We start from the raw sequence: 20,464 nt of genomic DNA, 5'->3' as shown, positions 1-20,464 counted from the left end.
ACGCAAAATATCTGAAATCGCCCCTGGTTCTAAGAGAGAGAGAATCCAAACGGGAGACGGGCCCGCGTTTCGTAGAAAGCCTGCGGAACGCTCAGGAACCCCACATTTCCTTGGGGGTGTGTGTGAAATGATGGCCGGCAGGTATCTGCCAAGGCAGGAGCGATATCTGGGATGCATAATCTTGCGTGACATCCAACGCGCAGCCCAAGGGGATAATTTCGTCCTTGCATCGAAATAAAATCAAATGGATGCCGGGGATTTCTTTTTATTTGATTTTTTAAAAAAATAGTGTTTATTTAATTGATGCGAGAATGCTGCTACCCTCCCTTCGGCCTTAGGAAGCGGCGAGCAATTGAAAAACACCGATACATTAATTCAATCAAATAAGGATACACGCTTATTTAACGCCCATAATACCTTCTCTAGCCTATGTCTTCTCATTAGGCTTGGAACATCGAGATAAAGCATCGCCCTCCTAATCTATATGTATCCGTGAAGATACCTATAGAGATTCCATAGACATGCTTAAGAGATTCCATTGGAGTCTAGCTTAGACCATCGGGGGGAAATGCTCCCTGTCTCTTGTCAATTTCACTTTCAAGGTCCCCCTTTGTCTGCCTCCATCTTTGCAGTCCCGCCAGTTACTTTCCATCTTTCTTTAATCCGCTGTAAAATCTGCAAGCCCCCATGCTATCCCTTCCACAATTTATACCTGCGGCGCCCTGCAAATAACGTCTGCGGGCTCGCTCCGATTCAGCTTCCTTCGCTTTGGATATTCAATAATTTGGCATCACTAGTCCTCCTTCTTAAAACAATCAGCCAGGCACTCTCAGGATACTGAACACACCTGCATGTATCAACAATTCCGACTGCACCTTCTTCCAGTAGTAAATATGCATTTGGGTTTTGTTTTTGTTTTTTATAATGGGATCGGAGAAATTAAGCTCTGCAACTGTATTAAAATGCTAGCTCGGGGATATAAATATGCGTAGGAATAGAAACATGGAAGCGTGCGAAGGGAACGGAATCCACCGAGAAATTACGCCGGAGATGGAAACTCTCAGTCCCAGCCGCTTTCAAAAGGCGCGTCCTCCTTTGCCGTGTGGATCCAGAAACAATCGCCCCTTGGCAGGCGCTGCCCGTATCAAAGGCACCCTTTTCTCCGGAGCCGTTTTAGCCTCTGGATTCTGTTGCGCGAGGTAGTGCAGTGTTGCGTTAAGAAAGGAGGGACGGAGCGAGGTACACGAGACCGAGCCACCTTGGGCGTAATGATAACCGCAATTCAATTCGTGGACCTGAAAGGGTAATCTGGAAAGGACCCCTGAAATGTGTCAAGCCGGATTTACAGAGAGGAGTCTTGTCTGGATACGAAAAATCCGAGCTGGGGCGGCGGGAGTGTGGGGCTCGCTGAATTTTTACGAAATTCATTTTGAACAGAGCTCGGATCGTTGGAGAATCTTTGTGTGTGTGTTTTGTTCCCTTCGCGAGAAAGGATAAACAAAGAAACCTGCATTTTGTTGACGTAAAAAGGCGCGTGGGGAAGACTTTTATCGTAAGCAAGCGGCAATCGTATTCCTGCGCATTCTCACACCCGCAATTGACAGGTCGCTGTTTGAAAATGGGGTGGGTGGGTGGGAGAGAGAGGAGATGCCCGTGATGGCGAAATCTTTGCCGGGTTTGCAAAGATTTTGACGCATTTGCTAAAGAGCTCCCTTTGCAAAGCGGTAGGTGTGCGCGTGCGAGACAGAACCGGAGTGGCCCTTTCTATATATATTGTTTCTAATTCGAATCCTTCTCGTTGGTTTCGCTGTGGAAATCCACGAGACTAATCTGGAACAAGGGTCTCGTGTTGCTGCAGTTCCTCCCCTTAATTCACAGGCTTCCTTAGATCTGTGTGTGAATGGAACAGTTTCTCCTAGCTCTGTCCTGCCCCGTCTCCTTTTTGAAACACCTAGCCTTTTTTATTTTTCGGCTAAGAAAGAAGTGACCCCCCCCCCCACTTCGGCGCGTCCTTGACCGCGTCGCACGCGTGTTTGTTCAGCCGAGTACTCACGAGTCTCTTGACCCTCGCGGGTTTTCGGATTGACCCGGATCGTGAGTGTTGCTGACTTCGAAGGAAGTCAATTAAAAAAAATAAATCAACGGAATTTCCTCCCACGCAAAAGGCAGAGCGGGGAGTGGAGAGGGGGAGGGAGCCATAAGTATTCTGATACTTTCCTTGGAAGTAAGCTGACTTCAGCAACCGGCCTTCCAGGTAGGAGTGCTTATGATGCATTTGTGGACTTTTGCGGTCGCTAGATCGGAATTCACCGGCGCACGGCGACAGTTCCAGAGAAAGAGACGGTTCCACGTAGCTGCAGAAGTCCCCCATCTCTGTAGCTTGTTCTCTGGGTATGGATCCGCTTTCCAGGCATCCAGATCACACATTTTTGCCTTTTTTCCCCTCTTTTGGGGGGTGCCCAAAAGATACACAATGAGCTTCCATCTGGGCATTTGCTTCGCTTATGGGCGCGCGTCGATCTATATTGCTTTGGGGCAGAATCTGGCAGTTTTGTCTTTCTGCGCAAACCCCACAGAAATGAAGGGGAACGATTTCCCGGAGGGTCGTGCGTTTCTTCGTTGTGTTGTGGGGGGTGTAGAGGTTCATGCCAGCTGTGTGTGTGTGTGTGTGCGCGCGCGCGCGCGCGGGGCACAGAGATTTAAGCTCTCGAGGTTCTATGTAGTGCGAATTACTCTATGTTTCCAACTTAGCCGTTTTCGCTGGGTTATGGGTGGGTGTCTCCTTGCTATATTCGTCGATGTTGCTTGGATTCGAGAGTCCGTTTCTCCTCTGGGCAGCGAGAAGCGGCGCGTCTCCATCGCCCGCGCGCCTGTCACTTTCTCCGGGATTTCTCCAACACTTCCGTGACCCGGTGAGTGTGCGAAAGCACACCTTGATTAGGCACGCACTTTCGAGAAAAAGATGTGTCTTTGACCCCGCGTGCTAAGCGTTCCGCCACACTTCACGACCCAGTTAAACAGGAGCGAGCGCTCAATGGAGCTTCTAGTTCAACCGCTGGAATATGTTATCCAACAGATTCTGGAGCAGCAGGGTTGCCTGACATTACCCTAGAGAGGCTGTGGATCCGGCGCACAGATATTTCAATGCAAAGATGATTGTGGCCGCCAATCTACACCCCCCCTTGACCGGTCCTGGGTCACTGGGCCAATTTTTCGCTCTGGAAGGAAAGCCAACACCGTGTGATTTTTCTTTCCTTCTCACGTCGGCTTTCCAAAGCCGTTGATCCAAATAGCAACACGAATGATCAGCTCCCTTTTGCTTCTAGAATTGATGGCGGTAGAAGTGAGCGGGTCCCCCCCCCCGAAAAAAATATTGGCTTCAGATGCCAGAAAAAAATGTGTGCGTGCGTGAATTTTCAGTGGGGCAATGCCGTGGCTGACTACGGCTGACTTCAAACAAGGGGGCTATTCCAGGACAGTGATCACGGCGGTACCCATCACGCCCCCCACCCCATGCAAGAGGGAAGGTATTTCCTTTGCTCCTCCTCTCATCGCTCTGTTCAGTTTTCTAAGGAAGCCCCCGAATGAAAAGATAGCGAGAGAGGGAGACCCAGAGGAAAGCAATAGGTCGGCAGTGACCTTTCCAAACTGTACAGTGGACCATCATCCTATAGATGCGAAATTCCTTAAGGTTTTCAAGGAATCATTCTTTAAATTACAGGGCAATCCGCAATTCGGGATTAGTCGATAACAATCAAGTTCAGTACAAACTGGGCTGTTTGGGCAGCAATCAGCAAGTCTATGAAATCTTGTTTTGTTTTTAAGTGCTTTGTTAGTTGTAGGTATGCTACTGACAAAGGTTTGTTCCCGGCTAATGAACCCAGCCAAGAGACTTCATTTAGAGTTTTAAATGGATGTGTGTGCAGACACCCACACCCCTCTGTGTGCATAGGTAGACACACCGAGATATTTCCAAATTACATTTAGCATGTATGTAGTGCTTTAGTATTCAAAGTGTTCATCTACATAAAAAATGAGCAACTTCTGGCCCTGCGGATGTTGTTGGAACGGTTCTAACCAGGCCCAGCTGGCATGGAGCAATGATCAGGGATGATGGTAGTTGTGGTCCAACAAACATCTGGAGGGCCAAAGGTTCTTCAACCCTGAGCTACATCCCCAGAGCAATCTGCACAACAGTCCTCTAGGTGGGCTGGTGCTATCCTGTCCACACTGAGGATAAAAGTGATGACTGACTTGGTTTACAGGTTTGTTTATTACCTGGGAGATTTATAGCAGGAGCAATATTAGAATCTAGGATTTATTGGCTCAGCCGGTATCTTCTCTCTTTCTCATCTGCCAGTATCTATCTATCTATCTATCTATCTATCTATCTATCTATCTATCTATCTATCTATCTGTCTATCTATCTGTCTGTCTGTCTGTCTGTCTCTATCTAAATAGCTTAAACAAGCACACTCACCAGATATTTAGAATAAATTTATATCAGCTCAATAACATGGAGACCAGATATATGACTAACTTCTCAAGAAGGCCTGGAGCTTCAGCTGAAACCAAGAACCTTGCATCTCATATTGGAGAGAGCTCAGCCTTTCTTCCACATCCATTTCTAGAGAAGAGGCTGATTCAGCAATCAGGAATTCCTTCCTGTCTGTCATCTTTCTGCAGGCCTGGGAAAACCATGTGTTCACTCCACACATGGTTCATGGGTTCTTATTTACTGTACCCTGTACCACCATCAACCCCCACCTCCCCTCTGTTTTTGTCAGGACAGGTCTGAACAGCAGAGAAACATCAACAAAAACCTTTGTGGGCTTGGTCCTCCCCCTTCCCCCCAAAAAACTCTTAGGCCTGGAAAGGTGCCTAAAAGATTAGGCCAAGATTAATTTCTTTGTTCAGTTACAGAAACTTCTTAGAAACCACAGGCCCTTCATGTACTATTCTAGAGGCCAGAGAATGTCTAGGTGTGTGGGGGGGATGGGGGAATTATTAAAAGGTATCATTTTGATTGACACCATGACACCATTATCTAAGAGCCGACGCATTCATAAACAAATCAACTTCAGAGTTGGGTTCCCAAGCAGGGTCAAAGGGCTGCTCTTAGAGGTACTCAAACCTTGCATTCAAGCAGCCACCGTGCATTTCCACCCCCCCCCATGCATTCCTCTTGGCTCCTTTCAAGCTCATAACAAGAAATACAAGTGCTTCGGATTCACACGGGGCAGCGAGCCCGCGGACACGACTCCCCATCCCACACTCGCGCAGAGCAGGTCTGAAAGAAAGGCGTCAGAATTAAAAAAAGAATTCGGGGGGTCTTGAGGAGAGGAAAGGTTGAGAGATCTATTGCCTTAAAATCAACGCGGGGAAAGACAGGATCTTTATCTTGCGCCGGTTATATTTCCCAGAACTGCACGTTTCTAAAGACATCTCCGGATCCTTAGACACGTCTACTTAGAAGCTTGAGCGAATGGGCCCAGGATTGTAGGTTTCAATAGAGAGAGCCTTTCTGACGAATTTCTTTTTAAACACCTACTGCTAAGAGGGGGGGGGGGGAGCGCGCGCGAGAGGCCGGCAGAGAGAAGCACTTTGTGTCGGTGTGTGTGTGAGAGAGATTTCACCACCACCTCTCTACCCGCGGTTTGTTCAAGTGCGCGTGCACACCACCGTGTGGACACAAACAAGCAAGCAAGCAAGCGAACAAGCGCGCAGGGGTATTTGTTCTTTTGGGAGGGGGCTCTTGTGGAGGGAGGGCAACAAGGTGCCCAAAGTGTGTATCTGTTGACTTGCAAGCTGGTCTGCGTGTTTGCAGGGGGTGGGGAAGGAGCGAGTTGATGTGGTGATGGTTGTGGCTCGCTTAAACCCTCCACCCCCGACGCCGCGCACACTCCATTCACCAGGAAATCTTGTGGGATCTTCCTGGCTCCCAGCGGAGAAAGTGAAACTTAACTAGATCCAAAGCTGAAACTGACTGGATCCTAGGCAGCCTTGCCGTTTGCGTGGGGATGCGCGGGGGCGAAGGGAGATCCCCGCGCAGATTCTAGAAAATTTAAACCCCCCCTTTTTAAAAAAGCCCCCCTAAGCGTGGCTTGCGAGGAGCTTGTTTCTTACTTTTCGACTCCCCCTTTTTCCGCATCGTCTTCTTTCGCTCTCTTGGGAATGTAGAAGGGGGAAGGGTCGCTTCCTGGACTGGTGGAGCCGGTTTGAGTCTCCCGTATCTCACTTTTGCTTACTTTTTAAACTGTCCTGAAGGCAGCGGATTTTTTAATTTCAGAAAATGATTTTTTTTGGGGGGGGAGGGGGAATGGTGGAGAGGAAAGAAAAGAAAAGAAAAGAGAGAATGTAGATATTTTTCTTCAGGCCTCCTTCCTACTCACCAACCATCTGCCCCCTTCTCAAATGGGCCTCTCCCCAAATTTTATTCCAGGAGTCAGACTTCTAGAGGTCTGAAAGAGGGTCTCGCCGGACCCCTCCCCCTCCCACGTCTCTCCCGATCTCTCCGGATCTTCAGAGGGAAGCTGGCCACCCCGTCGGTGGCGGTGGAGGAAGATCATCCGAATCGACACGATCGGATGCTGAGGCGTTATTTCGCTCCCTCTTTTTCTCCCTGCGATACGCACGAATTTCCAGCTTTTGACCCGTCAGGCTTGGTGCTTTCCAGGCTGAGAATGGAGAGAGAATGAAGAAAGAAAGAAAGAAAGAAAGAAAGAAAGAAAGAAAGAAAGAAAGAAAGAAGGAAAGAAAGAAAGAAAGAGAAGGAAAGCTAAGGAAGGAAGGAAGGAAGAAAGAGAGAGAGAGAGAAAGAGAGAGAGAAAGAGAGAGAGAGAGAAAGAGAGAGAGAAAGAAAAGAGAGAAAGAGAGAAAGAGAGAAAGAGAGAAAGAGAAAGAAAGAAAGAAAGAAAGAAAGAAAGAAAGAAAGAAAGAAAGAAAAAAAAGAGAAAGAGGGAGGGGGAAAACGTTATAGGCAAAAGCGCCAGAAAACCAAGGAGAACGAAGGGCAAGCCAAGTTGAAAGCGGTGAAGGGGTTATCCTCTCTCCGCGCTCAGACGGGGGGGGGGGGGCAGCCTTGCATCCTGAATTAAGCATCTGCAAAGTCCCGTTGAGTTCAATGGAAGCACCGGAGCACGTGCTCGAACCGCTCTCCTTTGCCATGCCTGAGATCCATGAGGCTGATGCTCTTTTGAAACTTTGAAAAGCTGCTGTTTCCTTGATGGCCGGCACCACCGAGCAGGGCTGGTCTAGGGGTGTCAGCGCCTCCACAGGGCAGGCAGGCAGGCAGCAATCCCAGCCAAGCTTACCTGAGAATAGCCCCCCCCCTCCCCATTGAATTCAATAGGACTTGCTTCTTTTGCGTTAGTCAGGCAGTGTCAGGCTCGCTTGGTGTGACTCCTGCGTAAGGATCGCGCGGCTGAGACGAAATCCTCGGTCCAGGCTTGCAGAGCTCACCAGGGTGCGCGGAAGGGCGACCCCCCCCCCTCTTCCCCTTTCGGGTGTTTAGTTTTGTTCGACGTTTCGGGCGCTGAACAACTGCTGCCTTTTGCCCCCCCCCCCCCCGCGGACAGGGATTCAGGGCTCGCCTGTTTGGGTTGCTTTTGCAGAGATTGTTGTGTCTCACGTCTGTCTTCGCCAGGGCCAGGGAAGCGTGCGCCGTCCAGCTGCTTTTGGCAAGGAAGAAGCGACGCGCCCTTTTCTCCCGACCCCCGCGCGCAGCAAAAGTTGTCCCCGAATCCTCCCACTCCCGGGGAACCCGAGTTGCTTTGCGATGGGGTGGGGGCTGGGGGCTGGGAGAAGAGAAGCCTTCAGATCTCAGCCCTGGGCCGTGTCCCTTCCATAACCCTCCGATGCCTCGCTCGGGGCTGTTTACACAGCTTTACCTGCGCAGCGCTCCTTTCCCTGTCAAATCCCAGCCCAGTAAACGTAACATAATCCTATTCCAGTCAATTGTATGCGGGCTAAAAGCAGTTCGGCGACGGGATGAAGTGTGTGTGTGTGTTGCGTGTGTGTGTGTGTGCTCTCCGACCCCCCTCCTTTCTCCCCCAGCAAGGAGACAGGGAAATTCAGACCAGGTGCCAGTAATCTAGAAGGTCACAGAGGAACTCGGAGAGGCCAGGCGGTTTTGCTCTCTGTCAGCTAGTCCCGAGTTCTTTGGGACCCCTTTGCCAATACCTACCCATGCTTGAATGAAGGACACGTGCTGGGCATGCAGAAGGCCGCAGGTTCAACCCCGCCCTCTCCACCTACAGGATCCCAAGGGCCGAGGAAGCGACTGGAATATAACACCCCCCTTCCTTTTGAAAGCTGCTGTCCGTCAGAATAGATGCCTTACTGGTCTACTACCTTGGCTCGTGATAAACAGAATCACATTCTTTTGTTAGCTACCTGATCACACTAGATCCGGCCCCTCCTCCGGGGGGGGCATGTTTCTTCTTTAACATGCTCAGTGCTAGTTACAGGTCGGTAGCCGTGTTGGTCTGCCGTAGTCGAAACAAAACAAACAAACAAACAAACAAACAAACAAACAAACAAACAAAATTCCTTCCAGTAGCACCTTAGAGACCAACTAAGCTAGTTATTGGTATGAGCTTTCGTGTGCATGCACACTTCTTCAGATACATGCTCAATGCTACAGTCCTATACACACTTAACTCGGGAGCAAGTCCCATTGGGCCTGTTGGGACTTTACTTGCGAGGAGACGCGGATAGGATCGCAGTGCGCGCCGCTCGCTTTCTTGCTGAGCCATCTTCTTAGCTAATCAGAAGTCAAGCTCATTGAAATCAGTGGGGCTCGCCCTCCCTGGTTAAGTGGGGTAGGATTGCAGCGCTACTCACACTGGCTAGTATAAGCATAGATCACCCCCCCCCCCATTTAATTCACGAATAAATCACACACACCCTTAGAGATTGCCCGAGGTCCTGGCACATTGTTTTATCCCGGATTAGTGAATAAGGAATAACTGCTGATGCATCACTAGTGAGCATGAAGACATTGGATCTGTGTAAGAAAGGGAAGGGGCAGAAATTCCGACTTTCCTTAAATTCCGGTATTGCAGGGGGTTGGACTAGATGACCCTTGGGGTCCCAAATCTTGCGATCCTATGACTTTTGGCATGGTGGTGAAATGTAAACGAGAGTTAAGGAAATGCCCCCGGCTAACTGACCTGCATTAAATTAGCCCCCCCCCCCAGTAGTATTGATTCTGGATCAAGTACTGTAATTCGGAGTACACTCAGACTGGAATGTGTAAACCACCCCCTCCCTCAGACCTGGAATATCCTCCTTCCACTGAAGTCCGTGGACAACCTATTTATTTGAATGAATCAGCATCACACACCCGGCTCCTGCAGTTGCTGCCCCGAGATTCTTAAAAAATAAAATACTGCACATCTTTAACGAAGTTTTCGTGACAAAACTCCCATAAATTTTAATTATTGAAAACTGCAGAAACGTACTATGCAGAGCAAGACGGAAATAATTATATATATATATTTAAACTAACAAGCACGCAACTACCACCCACGCAGAACCAAGTAGGAGAAGGCCTTTTATGTTGCTAAACAGTATCTTTAAAATGCCCGGGTATAGTGAAATAAGGGTTTCCCCCCCATTTTTTAAAAGAGGTCTTCGGTTATAGCAGGAATTGGTCGTTTTGCAATCTCAAAAAGTTGATGCAGCTGTTCAGCTAGAAATGTTCATCGATTTTGTTTGATTTTTGTGTGGGTTTTTAAAAATAAAGATTTTAGGGGCAAGATCTCGGGACTATCGAGCGAATCAGGTTCCCCTGTGTGTTTGTGTGTGTGTGTTGGTAGGGAACAGGGAGCAATATCTCTGTGTCATGTTGTGGTCATCTGTGTAGTTATTGGCTGGGAAAACCGGGGCTCCTCATGGTGTCCACTGCGGATCTTTTCGGTTTGAAAACTTTGGCGTGAGAGAACTTTAGGACCTGATCCGCGCAGGACGGAGCAGGAGAGTTCAGTGGAGGTCAGGTGTCTGGTAAACGAAAGATACTGTGGCTTGTGGACCTCGTTTTGGTGCAACGACCCGGATGGTTGCTTGTGTTTGAAAGTAGAAGTAAACTGCATTGAAGTCAATGGGACTTTCTTCCAGAAACTGTTCTCTTCAGGATCAGACTATGCGCAAATAAACAGGCACTTCCGCTCGCCTGATTTTGTTACACTAAAATTTGTTTGCAGTCTCCGAAGCAGATGTGCTTTCTGGGAAGTGAGTTTAATTTGGTTCAGGAGAAAGTTCTTAGGATTAGAAGTTTAGGGAGCGATCCTACGCATCTCTACTCAGAAGACAGTCCCATTGAGTTCAGTTAAGCTTGCTTCCAAGTACTGTAATAAGATCGCACCTCCAGAATTTCAGTTTTGATGAACCTACCTTGGCATTATCTGGTGGGTATCTACCTACTTGACACGGAATATTTCAGACCAAAACAAACTCTTCCCGCGGAATTAAGGGGGTGCGCTAAAATGTTTTAAATTTATTTGTTCACGTTCGAATGGCCCCCTCCATTCCTGAACTCTGACCGTGGTCATTACTCCGAAGTAATGAGAATGAAGGCTTAAGGTGGGTGGGTTATGGAAGCAAAAGAGATGTCAGAAGCTACCAGCCAAAGCCTACTTTTTCTTCACAACAACCTTGTGAGGCAGAAGAGCGACTGGCCCAGTTTACCGCAGAGCCTAGGGCGAATCTCAACTCTGCTCGCCTCCTCCAACCACTACACCGCACTGCCCGCTCCACTTAGCAGAATTGCGTTTCGCTTCGGAATGAACAGGACTCTCCATCTGAGAGCCAGTAGGTGAACATGCACCACACGCTTACAGCATTCCCCACCCAAAGAACCCTGGGAACCGTAGTTCACCCACCACGGAACTACAATTCCCAGCACCCTGAACAAACTACAGTTCCCAGGATTCTTAGGATGGGGGAAAGCCATGTGCTTTAAGTGTTTAGTGCGTCTGCAGCCCGAGAGAAGCCGGGAGAGCGTGCGCGACCCTTTTTCACAAACAGTGCCCCATTTATCCTCGGTTTCGCTTCGGGCTCAGCTTCGCCTGGCTTCCTCCGGCTCCTTCTTCTCTGCCAGCTGGAAATTCGGCCTCTCGCTTCTCCTCCCTGCTCCGCCAGCAGGGGCTTTAATTGACAGTTTTGCCCTAATAGGAGCTCATTGTTGGGAGCAATTAGCAAAGCAACCAGTTTGGAGAAGGAGAGGGAGAGGGGGAGACGAGGAGGAGGAGACGGGGATGGGGGGCGAGGGGCGTTTAATTCGATTTGAAGGTGAGGGGCGTGTGCCTGAGATCCCGGCCCGCACTTGGTCGATCTTTTCCAGCTGAGAACGCGGTGGAAAGCCAAGGCGAGGGGAAAGAAGAGGAGTAGAGCGCAGAGAGAGAGAGGGAGAGAGAGAGAGAGGGCCCGTAGCCAAATGAAGGATAGAGGAACAGCTTTGGCTGGCGACGCAAAGGGAAGGATAGTGGGAGATTAATTCGCTCCAGAGCGCGCCGTTTAGAATTCGAATTTAGTGAAAGTGCCCAGGATGGACCACTCCGGATCTGCTTTAAGCCGATCTTAGGGCCCCATCAGAGATCCCAACTTGAATAAAATATTGTGGGGACCCAGGTAAGCCCTGCCCCGCACAACCGATCACATGACACAACGCACACGCACCATTTGAATGGCAATGTCGATCAACTTGGGGGGAGGGCGGTCCTCTCAAATATTTTATTGTGGGGGCCGAAGTCCCCACGGCCCCTAGGAGTTGGCTCCTATGGACCCCATCCCTTCCCATCTTTCTTTGCGCGTTTGCTCGCAAGTAAGTCCCATTGAGTTGGATAAGGCAGGCTCCCACGCCACTCCGCAAGGCGTGTATCCAGATTTGTAGCCTTCCTGGCGGTGGGGACGGGACGACCAAACTAAATCCCAACTCATTAGACACTCCTAGGCTTGCTTCGAAGTGAATCCCATTGGCAAGGGAATCTCCCCGAAAGCCGAGAGGAGACTGAGATCGTCGCGTTTGCTTTTTAAATCGACCGGTTCAGTTTCGGTGGCTCAGGCTACCGTGTAGGGACGGGCAGGGGAGAGGTTTTGGAGAAGTTACGGGTGAGTCTTTGTGCAGGAAAAATGCCCCTCGAGAAAAAGGGAATTCCCCTCGGAACTCCGGAAGATTTGGCAAGCTTCGCCTTTCTCTAATGGAAAAAAGGTGCGTCTGTGAGTGATGAATAATCACTCGGAGGCGGCAGTTCTACACGCGCTCCTTTGACAGAAAACCCCACTCCCACCGACCTTACTTACTCCTGAGTAAAAATGCGGATGTCTTTCTGCAAACCGATTTTTGCTCGCATTTGGAGAAGAGCGCGCGACTGCGTCTTCTCCGCGCTTAGGAAAGCGGGGTAGGATTCCCAAACAAAACTAAACCTCCATGTGCGCTTATTCCGTAGTAGACTAAGTCAGAAACTTGGTCGGATTGAATCTAGTTTATATATGTTGAGAAGTTTCCCCTGAATAACATTTATGTGGAGAAATTTGGGGCGCCACTTCGCGTTAATTTGGCCTTCTCTTCGCTGTATATACCTAGAAAGGTTCGCCTGGGAGTCAGTCTTACTGAATTTAGAGTCTCTCTCTCTCATCTGCAGCGCGCGGGAATTTTCAAACCGTCTTACTCTAGAGGAGTTCCATGGACGTCCGCCCAACTCAAGCCACATAGAATAAATGCAATTATGTTAATAGCCTGGGAAACGCATTCGGTTTGCCTGGTCAACAGATCTATTCTGGTCCTACCTTTAGCCACCTGGAGGAAAACAAACCACACTTTTTGCAGCGCACTGCCTTACTTAGAAGTAAACCGTACTGAACTCAACGGGATTTACTTCTACGCAAAGAGTATCTCCTCAATCTGCATCCCTTCGAATGGTGCTCAATGCCCTTGCGCCTGGGCGCCAAAATAAACATCAAATAAATGTATATATGACTGATGTCGTGCAGGGCTACAGCTTTTAGAGGTCGGAAATGAATACGATGGTCTTGCCAACTTCCCTTCCATTCTCTTGGGTCTCCCAGTGGTCCCCTTCTGAGCACGTGCAGAGTGCCTTATTTATTTATTTCCTTTGTATCCCCCTGTTTCTCCAAGTTGCTCAAGGTGGCGCAGATACTTTCCCCCGCTGTTATCCCCCCATCAACACTGTGGGGTAGGTTAGGCGGAGAGTGAGCGACTGGTTCAAGGCCACCCAGGGATCTTCGCGGCCGAGTGGGGGATTTGAACCCAGAACTCCCGGGTCCTAGTCCAGCACCCTAATCATTGCACCACCCTGGCTGCCCAGACTGTCACCATTCCGCATGGCACCCCTTACACCGCGGAAGCATAATTGAACTCAGTGGGCCTTCTGTGTGTGTAAACACTGGGGGGAAAGAGGATTCCCAGGCAGACCTCAGCTACTCTCCAACCTTCCCACTTTTCTTTCTAATTGCATCATTTAAAGGACTTCTTCCCAAGCTTGTAGAATCCCGGATGATCCAAACAACATTCTGACCCGGTGTGGCGAGGGTAGTGTAACGTCTGTACGAGGAATCCCTCTTACACGTGTATCCAGTGCTGGGAACCATAGCGGGACTGCACTGAACGGCTCCTTCTATTTCCGCCCTCCCCACCCCGGTCACGCTCCTTTGGCCCCTCCCGGATAGGCACAATGGCCGTGACGTCAGCCCCCAGTGGCGTCGGCCAGGCTGGCCTAGGAAAGGGGCCTTCGGCAGAGCAGCCTCCCAATTACAACCGGTCAATCCAGTTACCAAGAGGGGAGGGAGAAGAGGAGAGATTCGCAATAAACCCCCCACCTTTACAGCAGCAGGCACGGTCGCTCCAGGTTTCCTCCGTTGCTGCGGTGGCTAAGAGGTTCTGGATTCGAATCCACATACCCACTGAAGAGCTCCTGAAGAGTAGCAATAATAATAATAATAATAATAATAATAATAATAATAATAATAATAATGATGATGATGATGATGATGATGTTGATGATGTCCCACCTAACAGGGCTGTTAGTTCATTGCCTTTTCCTGCTACGTCTTTTCTCCAGCGCGCGCAGAATGCGCCGCCCTTGATCCTCAAAACAATTTTGCGAGGCAGGCTAGGCTGAGAGTGCGTACACACTATGCATTTAAAACACATAATCTCCCCCCACCCCAGGAACACCGGGGGAACTGTAGTTTGCCCTCGCACAGAGCTATAATCCACAGCACCCTTAGCAAACTATAGTTCCCAGGATTCTTGGAGGGCAGTCATATGCTTTAAATTATGCTGCGTACGCAGCCTTGGTCCCAGGCATCCTAAATCTTATTTGGGAGGGAGAAGGTGGCGAATAACACCACCCCAAAAAGCCCTCCCCTCCCCAGAAGCTGATATTATGCAGAGCTTGGGACCTTCTTCAAACAAAACTATTCTTTCCCTGTTTTATCTAATACAAACCGAGGCTTCTGAATAAGGACACGGGGGTGAGCCATTTACATTTTGCCTGGAATACTTTTAAAAGTGACCAAAGCTCAACATTTTTAATCGTCTTACCTTTTTAAAAACCATTACAATTAATATTTTAAGTGTCCCAAGAGAGTATGCGTCGAAAGTTCACTTCAGGCGCCCCACCAAATACCAAGTGGGGATGAACAAAAATCAGGAAAATCAGGACTTTATATACTTTTCATTTAATCATTTAGTTGGGACAAAATTCCTCTGCGCCTGCAGCTAGGGACTTTTTACTCTTTCTTTTCCTCATTACTCCTGTTTTTAATAATAATAATAAAAACGCAATGCTAACCATCCTAACCAGGCAGATATGTCCTATTGAATTCAACTGAATTTACTCCCCAGGGGTTAGAATCGCAGCCTAAATCGCGGGAGAGCACTGGGTCAAATTTTTTTTTGAAGGGAAGGTGTCTCCCTTCCTCCAGAAAAAAATAACCCCATCCACCGACCTTTCTGTGTCAGTTATAGTTAGAGATTCACGTGAAATGGTCTGGACAGATTTTTTTTCCACAGTGCAGTTCCGATTCATGCAGGAATCTCGCAACTGTGAATGAGGCAAAAATGTTAAGGCTCTTTTAACTGCCACAAACAGTTAGCAAAGGAGACACATATATAGAATTGGGCCCTTACTTTCGGAATGGATAAACAACAACAATAATTCAGGTCGTCTTTAGGCAGGCGACAAACATGTTTAATGACACTAATCGCGGATTCCTGCTTGCTCTAAAGTTTTTTAAAATTATATTTTAAAGTGGGCATTATTTGTACGTTTCCGGGCTGCGATCTACAAACCATGGGGCGAAATTATTCTAAGCTTTACTCTGAGTAGACCCATTGAAATTAATTAACACGCCTAAATTCGGTCCATTAATATCAAACGGGTCGGCTCTGAGTAAAAGTTAGTTGAATGCCACCCATTGCGATTCTTACTCCGAAGTAAGCCCCACTGTATTCAAGGGGACTCGCTGCTATCAAGGGTGCATAGGATCGTAGCCTCAATCCGGAGTCAGTGGCTGAGCGTCGGGAAGATTTGGGTCTGCCCTGTCGGCGCCTGAGGATTACTGGTAGCTGCGCTCAAAGAAGGGATCCCCCCCCCCTTTTTGGTTAGGAAAGTGTTAAATTACGCCCCAAGCAACTCCTAGACATCTCTGATCATCAAAACAGACTGGAGATGCAAATCTGTCAGTGAAGGCAAAAAGAAAAAAAAGGGGAAATAAATCCTTGAACCCGATCCACAAACCAATTAAGCTGAAACATTAGGACCATCTCCCCGCACACGTAACTTAAAACTGATGTAGTAATAACTTTGGTGGAACTTCCATAGACTTCCAAAGGCGTGGAGACTACCATCCTCTGCGCATTTACGCACAGGCAAAACACATTAAGTTCAAGTGGGGCTGCCCTCTGTGAGTAAGCACGCTTACTCTCGGCCTACATTAACACTCGTGAAACCAAATGCTTTCGCTTAAGTGGGTAGTAGATCCTGCGAAGGGACTGCAATACAGCATTAGGAGATCTCTCCCTCTCAGTGTGTGTCTTATCCACACACACTTTTTCTTTTTACATTAAAATCAAACAAACAACGTCCAGTACAGGGACAATGACCACAATTAACAGAGCTCTCTCTCTCTCTATATATATTTAAAAATGCAACTTATTAGCATTTCAGAAACAAAGCCAATACTCGGGTCCCTTGCGCATATTTTAAACACTTGCCTAATTCTTCCCAGCAACAGTTTGATTTTCCTCAATTCAACCCAATTTATTGCATTGCAAGGTCTGGGCAAATAGGAGAAAGGGAAGACCGGTGAAGCCGGGGTGGGGGAGCCCGGAAAGGAAGACGATGCAACTTGTTGCGCTTTCAAAGAGAACAAACCACCCTTCAAAATAAATGCTCAGGGCGAAAATAGCTCCTCCGGGTTCTTGACTCTGAATGAACCACTAGGGGATGCAATGGCTCAATGGAGAGAACGTTGAGAGAGTAGTTAAAAGTTCGAACGCGAGGCGAGCAGCCAATCGCTGACGCCTTTGGCCAGCAGACGGCTCTTGCTGCGTCCTGATTGGCTCCGAAGGTACCCCTTCCTTTCTCCTCCGGCCCCTTTCATTTTCGCAAGCCAAGTGGCCCGTGGAGGAGCTCAGGGGCCGAAGCCTCGCATACGACTCATCCCTCGCCTCTTCGGACCGACGCCGGATTATTATGGGGCAGTTAATGGCTTTGAGAACTGAAGTCCACAAGTCAAATCCACCCCTAACTCCCCCACTTTCAGACTTTCTCCCAGTGGCTCCTTTTCACCTGCCAGCAAGAACCCTAAACTCAGCTTCCTCCAGGGATTACACTGATATTTCCTCAGTTTTGTGCTCCTGAAAGAGGCTCGCCCCTTGCCGTTTCATTCTCGGCAGACCGCGAACGGGGGAAGAAAACACGTGTAATCTCTCCTTACTTGCTAAAGTCGAACTCGCCATTATTTTAAATATTACCTTTCTCCGTTTGCCAAAGCACGCTAGGGCTAGCTTGAGCTGATCAACTCTCACACGCACCCGCTTTGTTTTGCGTGTGGACAGCTCACGAAGTACTAAATTCGCCCGTCTTCACTCACTTTCATCTGCTCAGAAATAGAGGCTAACTCGTATCACAATATAAACAGCCACCCAGTTCAGCGTCCTTACATTATATGGTGCCCAGTCCTTCCTCTGAAAGGATGATCCAATAAAATAAAAATCATTAATAATAATAATAGAGGGCTGATTCCTCCCTCCACCCCCCAAATCATCAACTTATAGGAACTCAAACTTGAGATGGTTAAGCCTTTCTCCCTCGCCCTCAAAATGAGTTTATTTCTTTCCGGCTCCGGTACGCGTGGGTGGAGGAGAGGTGTGTTTTCTTTTTTGGGGGGGAGGAGGAAGAGGAGGGGAAGGGATCAGCCCTAGTTCGCTTTCTTCCTTTCCCCCCTCCCTGCCCGTCCCCCTGTCCCTCCTCGTACAGGGACAGACTCCACCCCCTCCCTGCTGATGACACTGGAACCTCCTTAAGTTCTGTCTCGCCGCAGCTGTCTGTGGATACTGAGCCGGCTGGCGCCATCCTGGTTCTTTCAGAAATAATGCCTTCTCTTTAAAAAGAAAAAAAGAAAAAAGAAAAGCAAAAGAGAGAGAGAGGAAAGGAAGGAAGGAAGGGGGGGAGGGCAGGCGGGCAGGCGAGAGGTGGAGTGAAATGAGGAGGACAATTTGAGCCGATCAAGTTCTCCCCGGCTGTTTTCGCGCAACTTTTCCGAGGGTGCTTCTGTATTCATTTTTTTTCTTTCTTTCTTGTCTTCCTTCCTTCCTTCCTTTTCGGGCTCCTCGCACCCCGTAGTTTCTCCTCCCTTTCTTGTTTCTTCAGTATGCTCTTAGAAATAGCATTTTAAAACATCCGCCAAGTTTTTTCTTTTTTTGGGGGGGCAACGTTTGCTGATTTTTAAAAGGGGGGAGGAAGAGGAGGAGAGATGCTCCCCGCCGCAAAAAGCAGCCCCCACCAACCAACGCACTCCAAAACAAGCTAAAAAAAGAGGGGGGGAAAGGAAGGCGAGGAGAGGGGAAAAGTAATCTCTCCAACAAACCAGAAAATCAATACAAGAATAAAACAAAAGCGAACTTCTCACCGCCGCTTCTGCAGGTGAAATTTCCAAACGGGAGACTGTGCGGGAGACGGTGTATTTCTTTCTTTCTTTCTTTTTAAACCTGAGAGGGGGAGAGAGGCGAGAGGGTAGGACAGCACGGCAGCGCAGGCTGAGCGCTCAGGGATCCCTGCGGCCAATTTCCCCGCGAGGCTGCGGAGATCGAAAGAGAAAGAAGCGAGATGGTGCCTTCGCTGGGCGGATAGGTGAGTCGCGAAGACTTGTTTGAAAAGCGGGGGGGGGGGGGAGAGATAAGAGAGGCACAGGAGGTGGACTTTTGCAGAGATCTCTTTGGGGCGGGGGGCGCATTTTCTGCGCGCGTAAATGAAAAAAATAATCCAGTGTTTTAAAAGTTTTTTTAACCAAGTTTTTTCTCTCTCCCCCCTCCTCCTTTCTCTCTTTCTCTCTCTCCTTTTGTCCCCCCTTCCATTACAGGTGATCGACCCAAGGCAGGCAAGATCTCTCCGAGGAGAGGAAAACTCCTCTTGCCTCTCGTTGCTCTGCAGGCTCTCCCGGCCCCCCCTCTCTCTCCAGCCACCCCCACCCATTTTGGGGGGGACGGTTATTTAAGCAACACCTTTTCCCTGCACCTAGACATTTTCCAAATCTCTCCCTCTCTCCAGTCCTTCGGGCGACTCACTTTGACGAACTTTTTTTTTTTTGTGTGTGTGTTTAATTAATTCAGGTGTTGGCATTTGTAAAAAGTTATTTCCCCAGCTCGTTGTCTCTCCCCCCCCCCCGCTCCATTAAAAGAAAAAAAAAATTTTTTTTTGCACTGGTGTGTGTGTGAGAGAGAGGGGAAGCGAGAGAGGCCAGAAAAAAAACCTTTGTTGCAACCGACCAACCCAAACCCAGCCGCCACTGATCGTGAGAACAGGATGGAAGTAAGCACGGATCAGCCCCGGTGGGTAAGCCACCACCACCCGGCCGTCCTCAACGGGCAGCACCCGGACTCCCACCACCCCGGACTGGGCCATTCCTACATGGATCCCACGCAGTATCCTCTGGCGGAGGAAGTGGATGTACTTTTTAACATCGACGGGCAAGGCAACCACGTCTCTCCGTATTACAGCAACTCGGTTCGGGCGACGGTGCAGCGCTACCCCCCGGCCCATCACGGTGAGTGCCAGGATCCTAGCAGATCCCAGGGAGGGCGACCGACCCGCTTCTCCCCTCCTCTCGCTTTGCTTTCTCTCTCTGCCTTCCCTCCAACAACTGCTACATTTTGACAGCCAGCGATGAGCCCCGGAAACTAGGCAGAGAAAAGCTGGCGCGCTCTCAGTCTCTGCTCTTTCTGCATGCTTGGTCTTCTGAACTGCTGATTTAATGCAAGCCCAAAAGCCATTAGCAACTGACAAGAGAGAGGATCGTTTCTGGGAAATACCAGGTCTGTGTCTCTCGCTCAGGCTCGGCCTTGTCCTGGTGGAAGAGGATGAGCTCTGGGCCTCTTTGCAAACCAGCCACGCTCCCCGCGTGGAAAGTGCTCCCTGCTGCCCCGATCCTGTAGCATGCTTTTAAAAATATTACTCGGGAAGCAAAACTCTCCCTTTTTTCTGGTTCAACGGGATTTTCTTCCCCAATACGCGCGCGCTGGGTCGCGCCAGCTTTCCTTGGGATTTCCTTCCTCCCGTGTAAACGTGTCCTAAGATGTGCTGAATCCCCATAATTTGAGGAGAAACGTCCCAATGGCCTCCGCGGAACCGGCTTGCACACGCAAATCCGATTTGAATTGCAACCCGGTTGCAGCCGCTAACCTGGGAGCAAGCCTCACCAAAACTCAGCGGCGCTTCCTTCCGAGTAGACATGGCTCGCTTTGCAGCGTCAGGCTGAATGCCGATGCTTGCTTGGGCGGCGGGGACTGAGGCCCACGGAACTGAGCGCGAGGCTTACTTGCGAGTAAATGTTGGCCTAGGGATAGGTTGTAACGTTTGTGGGTTTGAAGCAGCTTGGAAACTGGGTGGTGGATAGGGCCCATTTGGGCAAAAAGCAGGGGCTATCTAGTAGCCACACACTGAAGCATTTTGAAATCCTCAGGGATTTCTGCAGGATTCCCACGCTTTTAAGAGGCGCCAGTCCCCTGCTCTTTTACCTAAGAGTAAATCCACTGCACACTTGTTTCCGAGTAAACGTGTCCCTTTTGCTGGGAGGTGGGGTGTGTGTGTGTGCAGATCTTAGCTCTTTGAAAATATTTGACTAGCTTTTAGATCCTGCCGCTATTTTAATCCCTCGCCTTCATTATTACATCCGCAACCACGATCCGGAGCAGACAGGCTTCAGTGTAAACAAACAA

At 49.1% G+C, this 20,464-nt stretch overlaps 1 protein-coding gene across 7 annotated transcripts in view; it reads left to right on the top strand.

Moving 5' to 3' along the window:
* GATA3 (GATA binding protein 3) overlaps positions 1 to 20,464 on the top strand; it is a 74,297-nt gene that overhangs the window by 567 nt on the left and 53,266 nt on the right. For 2 of the 7 annotated variants that reach the window (XM_081927240.1, XM_081927235.1), the window contains exons 1-2: positions 17,983 to 18,380; positions 18,610 to 19,293. In XM_081927240.1, coding sequence (XP_081783366.1) covers positions 19,053 to 19,293 — 241 coding nt within the window. In that variant the 5' untranslated portion in view covers positions 17,983 to 18,380; positions 18,610 to 19,052. Of the gene's footprint in view, positions 1 to 2,230; positions 2,255 to 17,979; positions 18,381 to 18,609; positions 19,294 to 20,464 lie in introns of those variants that run through there. The other 5 variants (XM_081927237.1, XM_081927241.1, XM_081927239.1 and 2 more) reach the window with 5 other exon arrangements.

This window comes from Podarcis melisellensis (genome assembly GCF_964234715.1).
Source record: "Podarcis melisellensis genome assembly, chromosome: 10".
In the NCBI taxonomy this organism is placed as follows: Eukaryota; Metazoa; Chordata; class Lepidosauria; order Squamata; family Lacertidae; genus Podarcis; species Podarcis melisellensis.
Note: the sequence above shows the minus strand (reverse complement) of the source record. Positions and strands in the feature narration are given on the sequence as shown.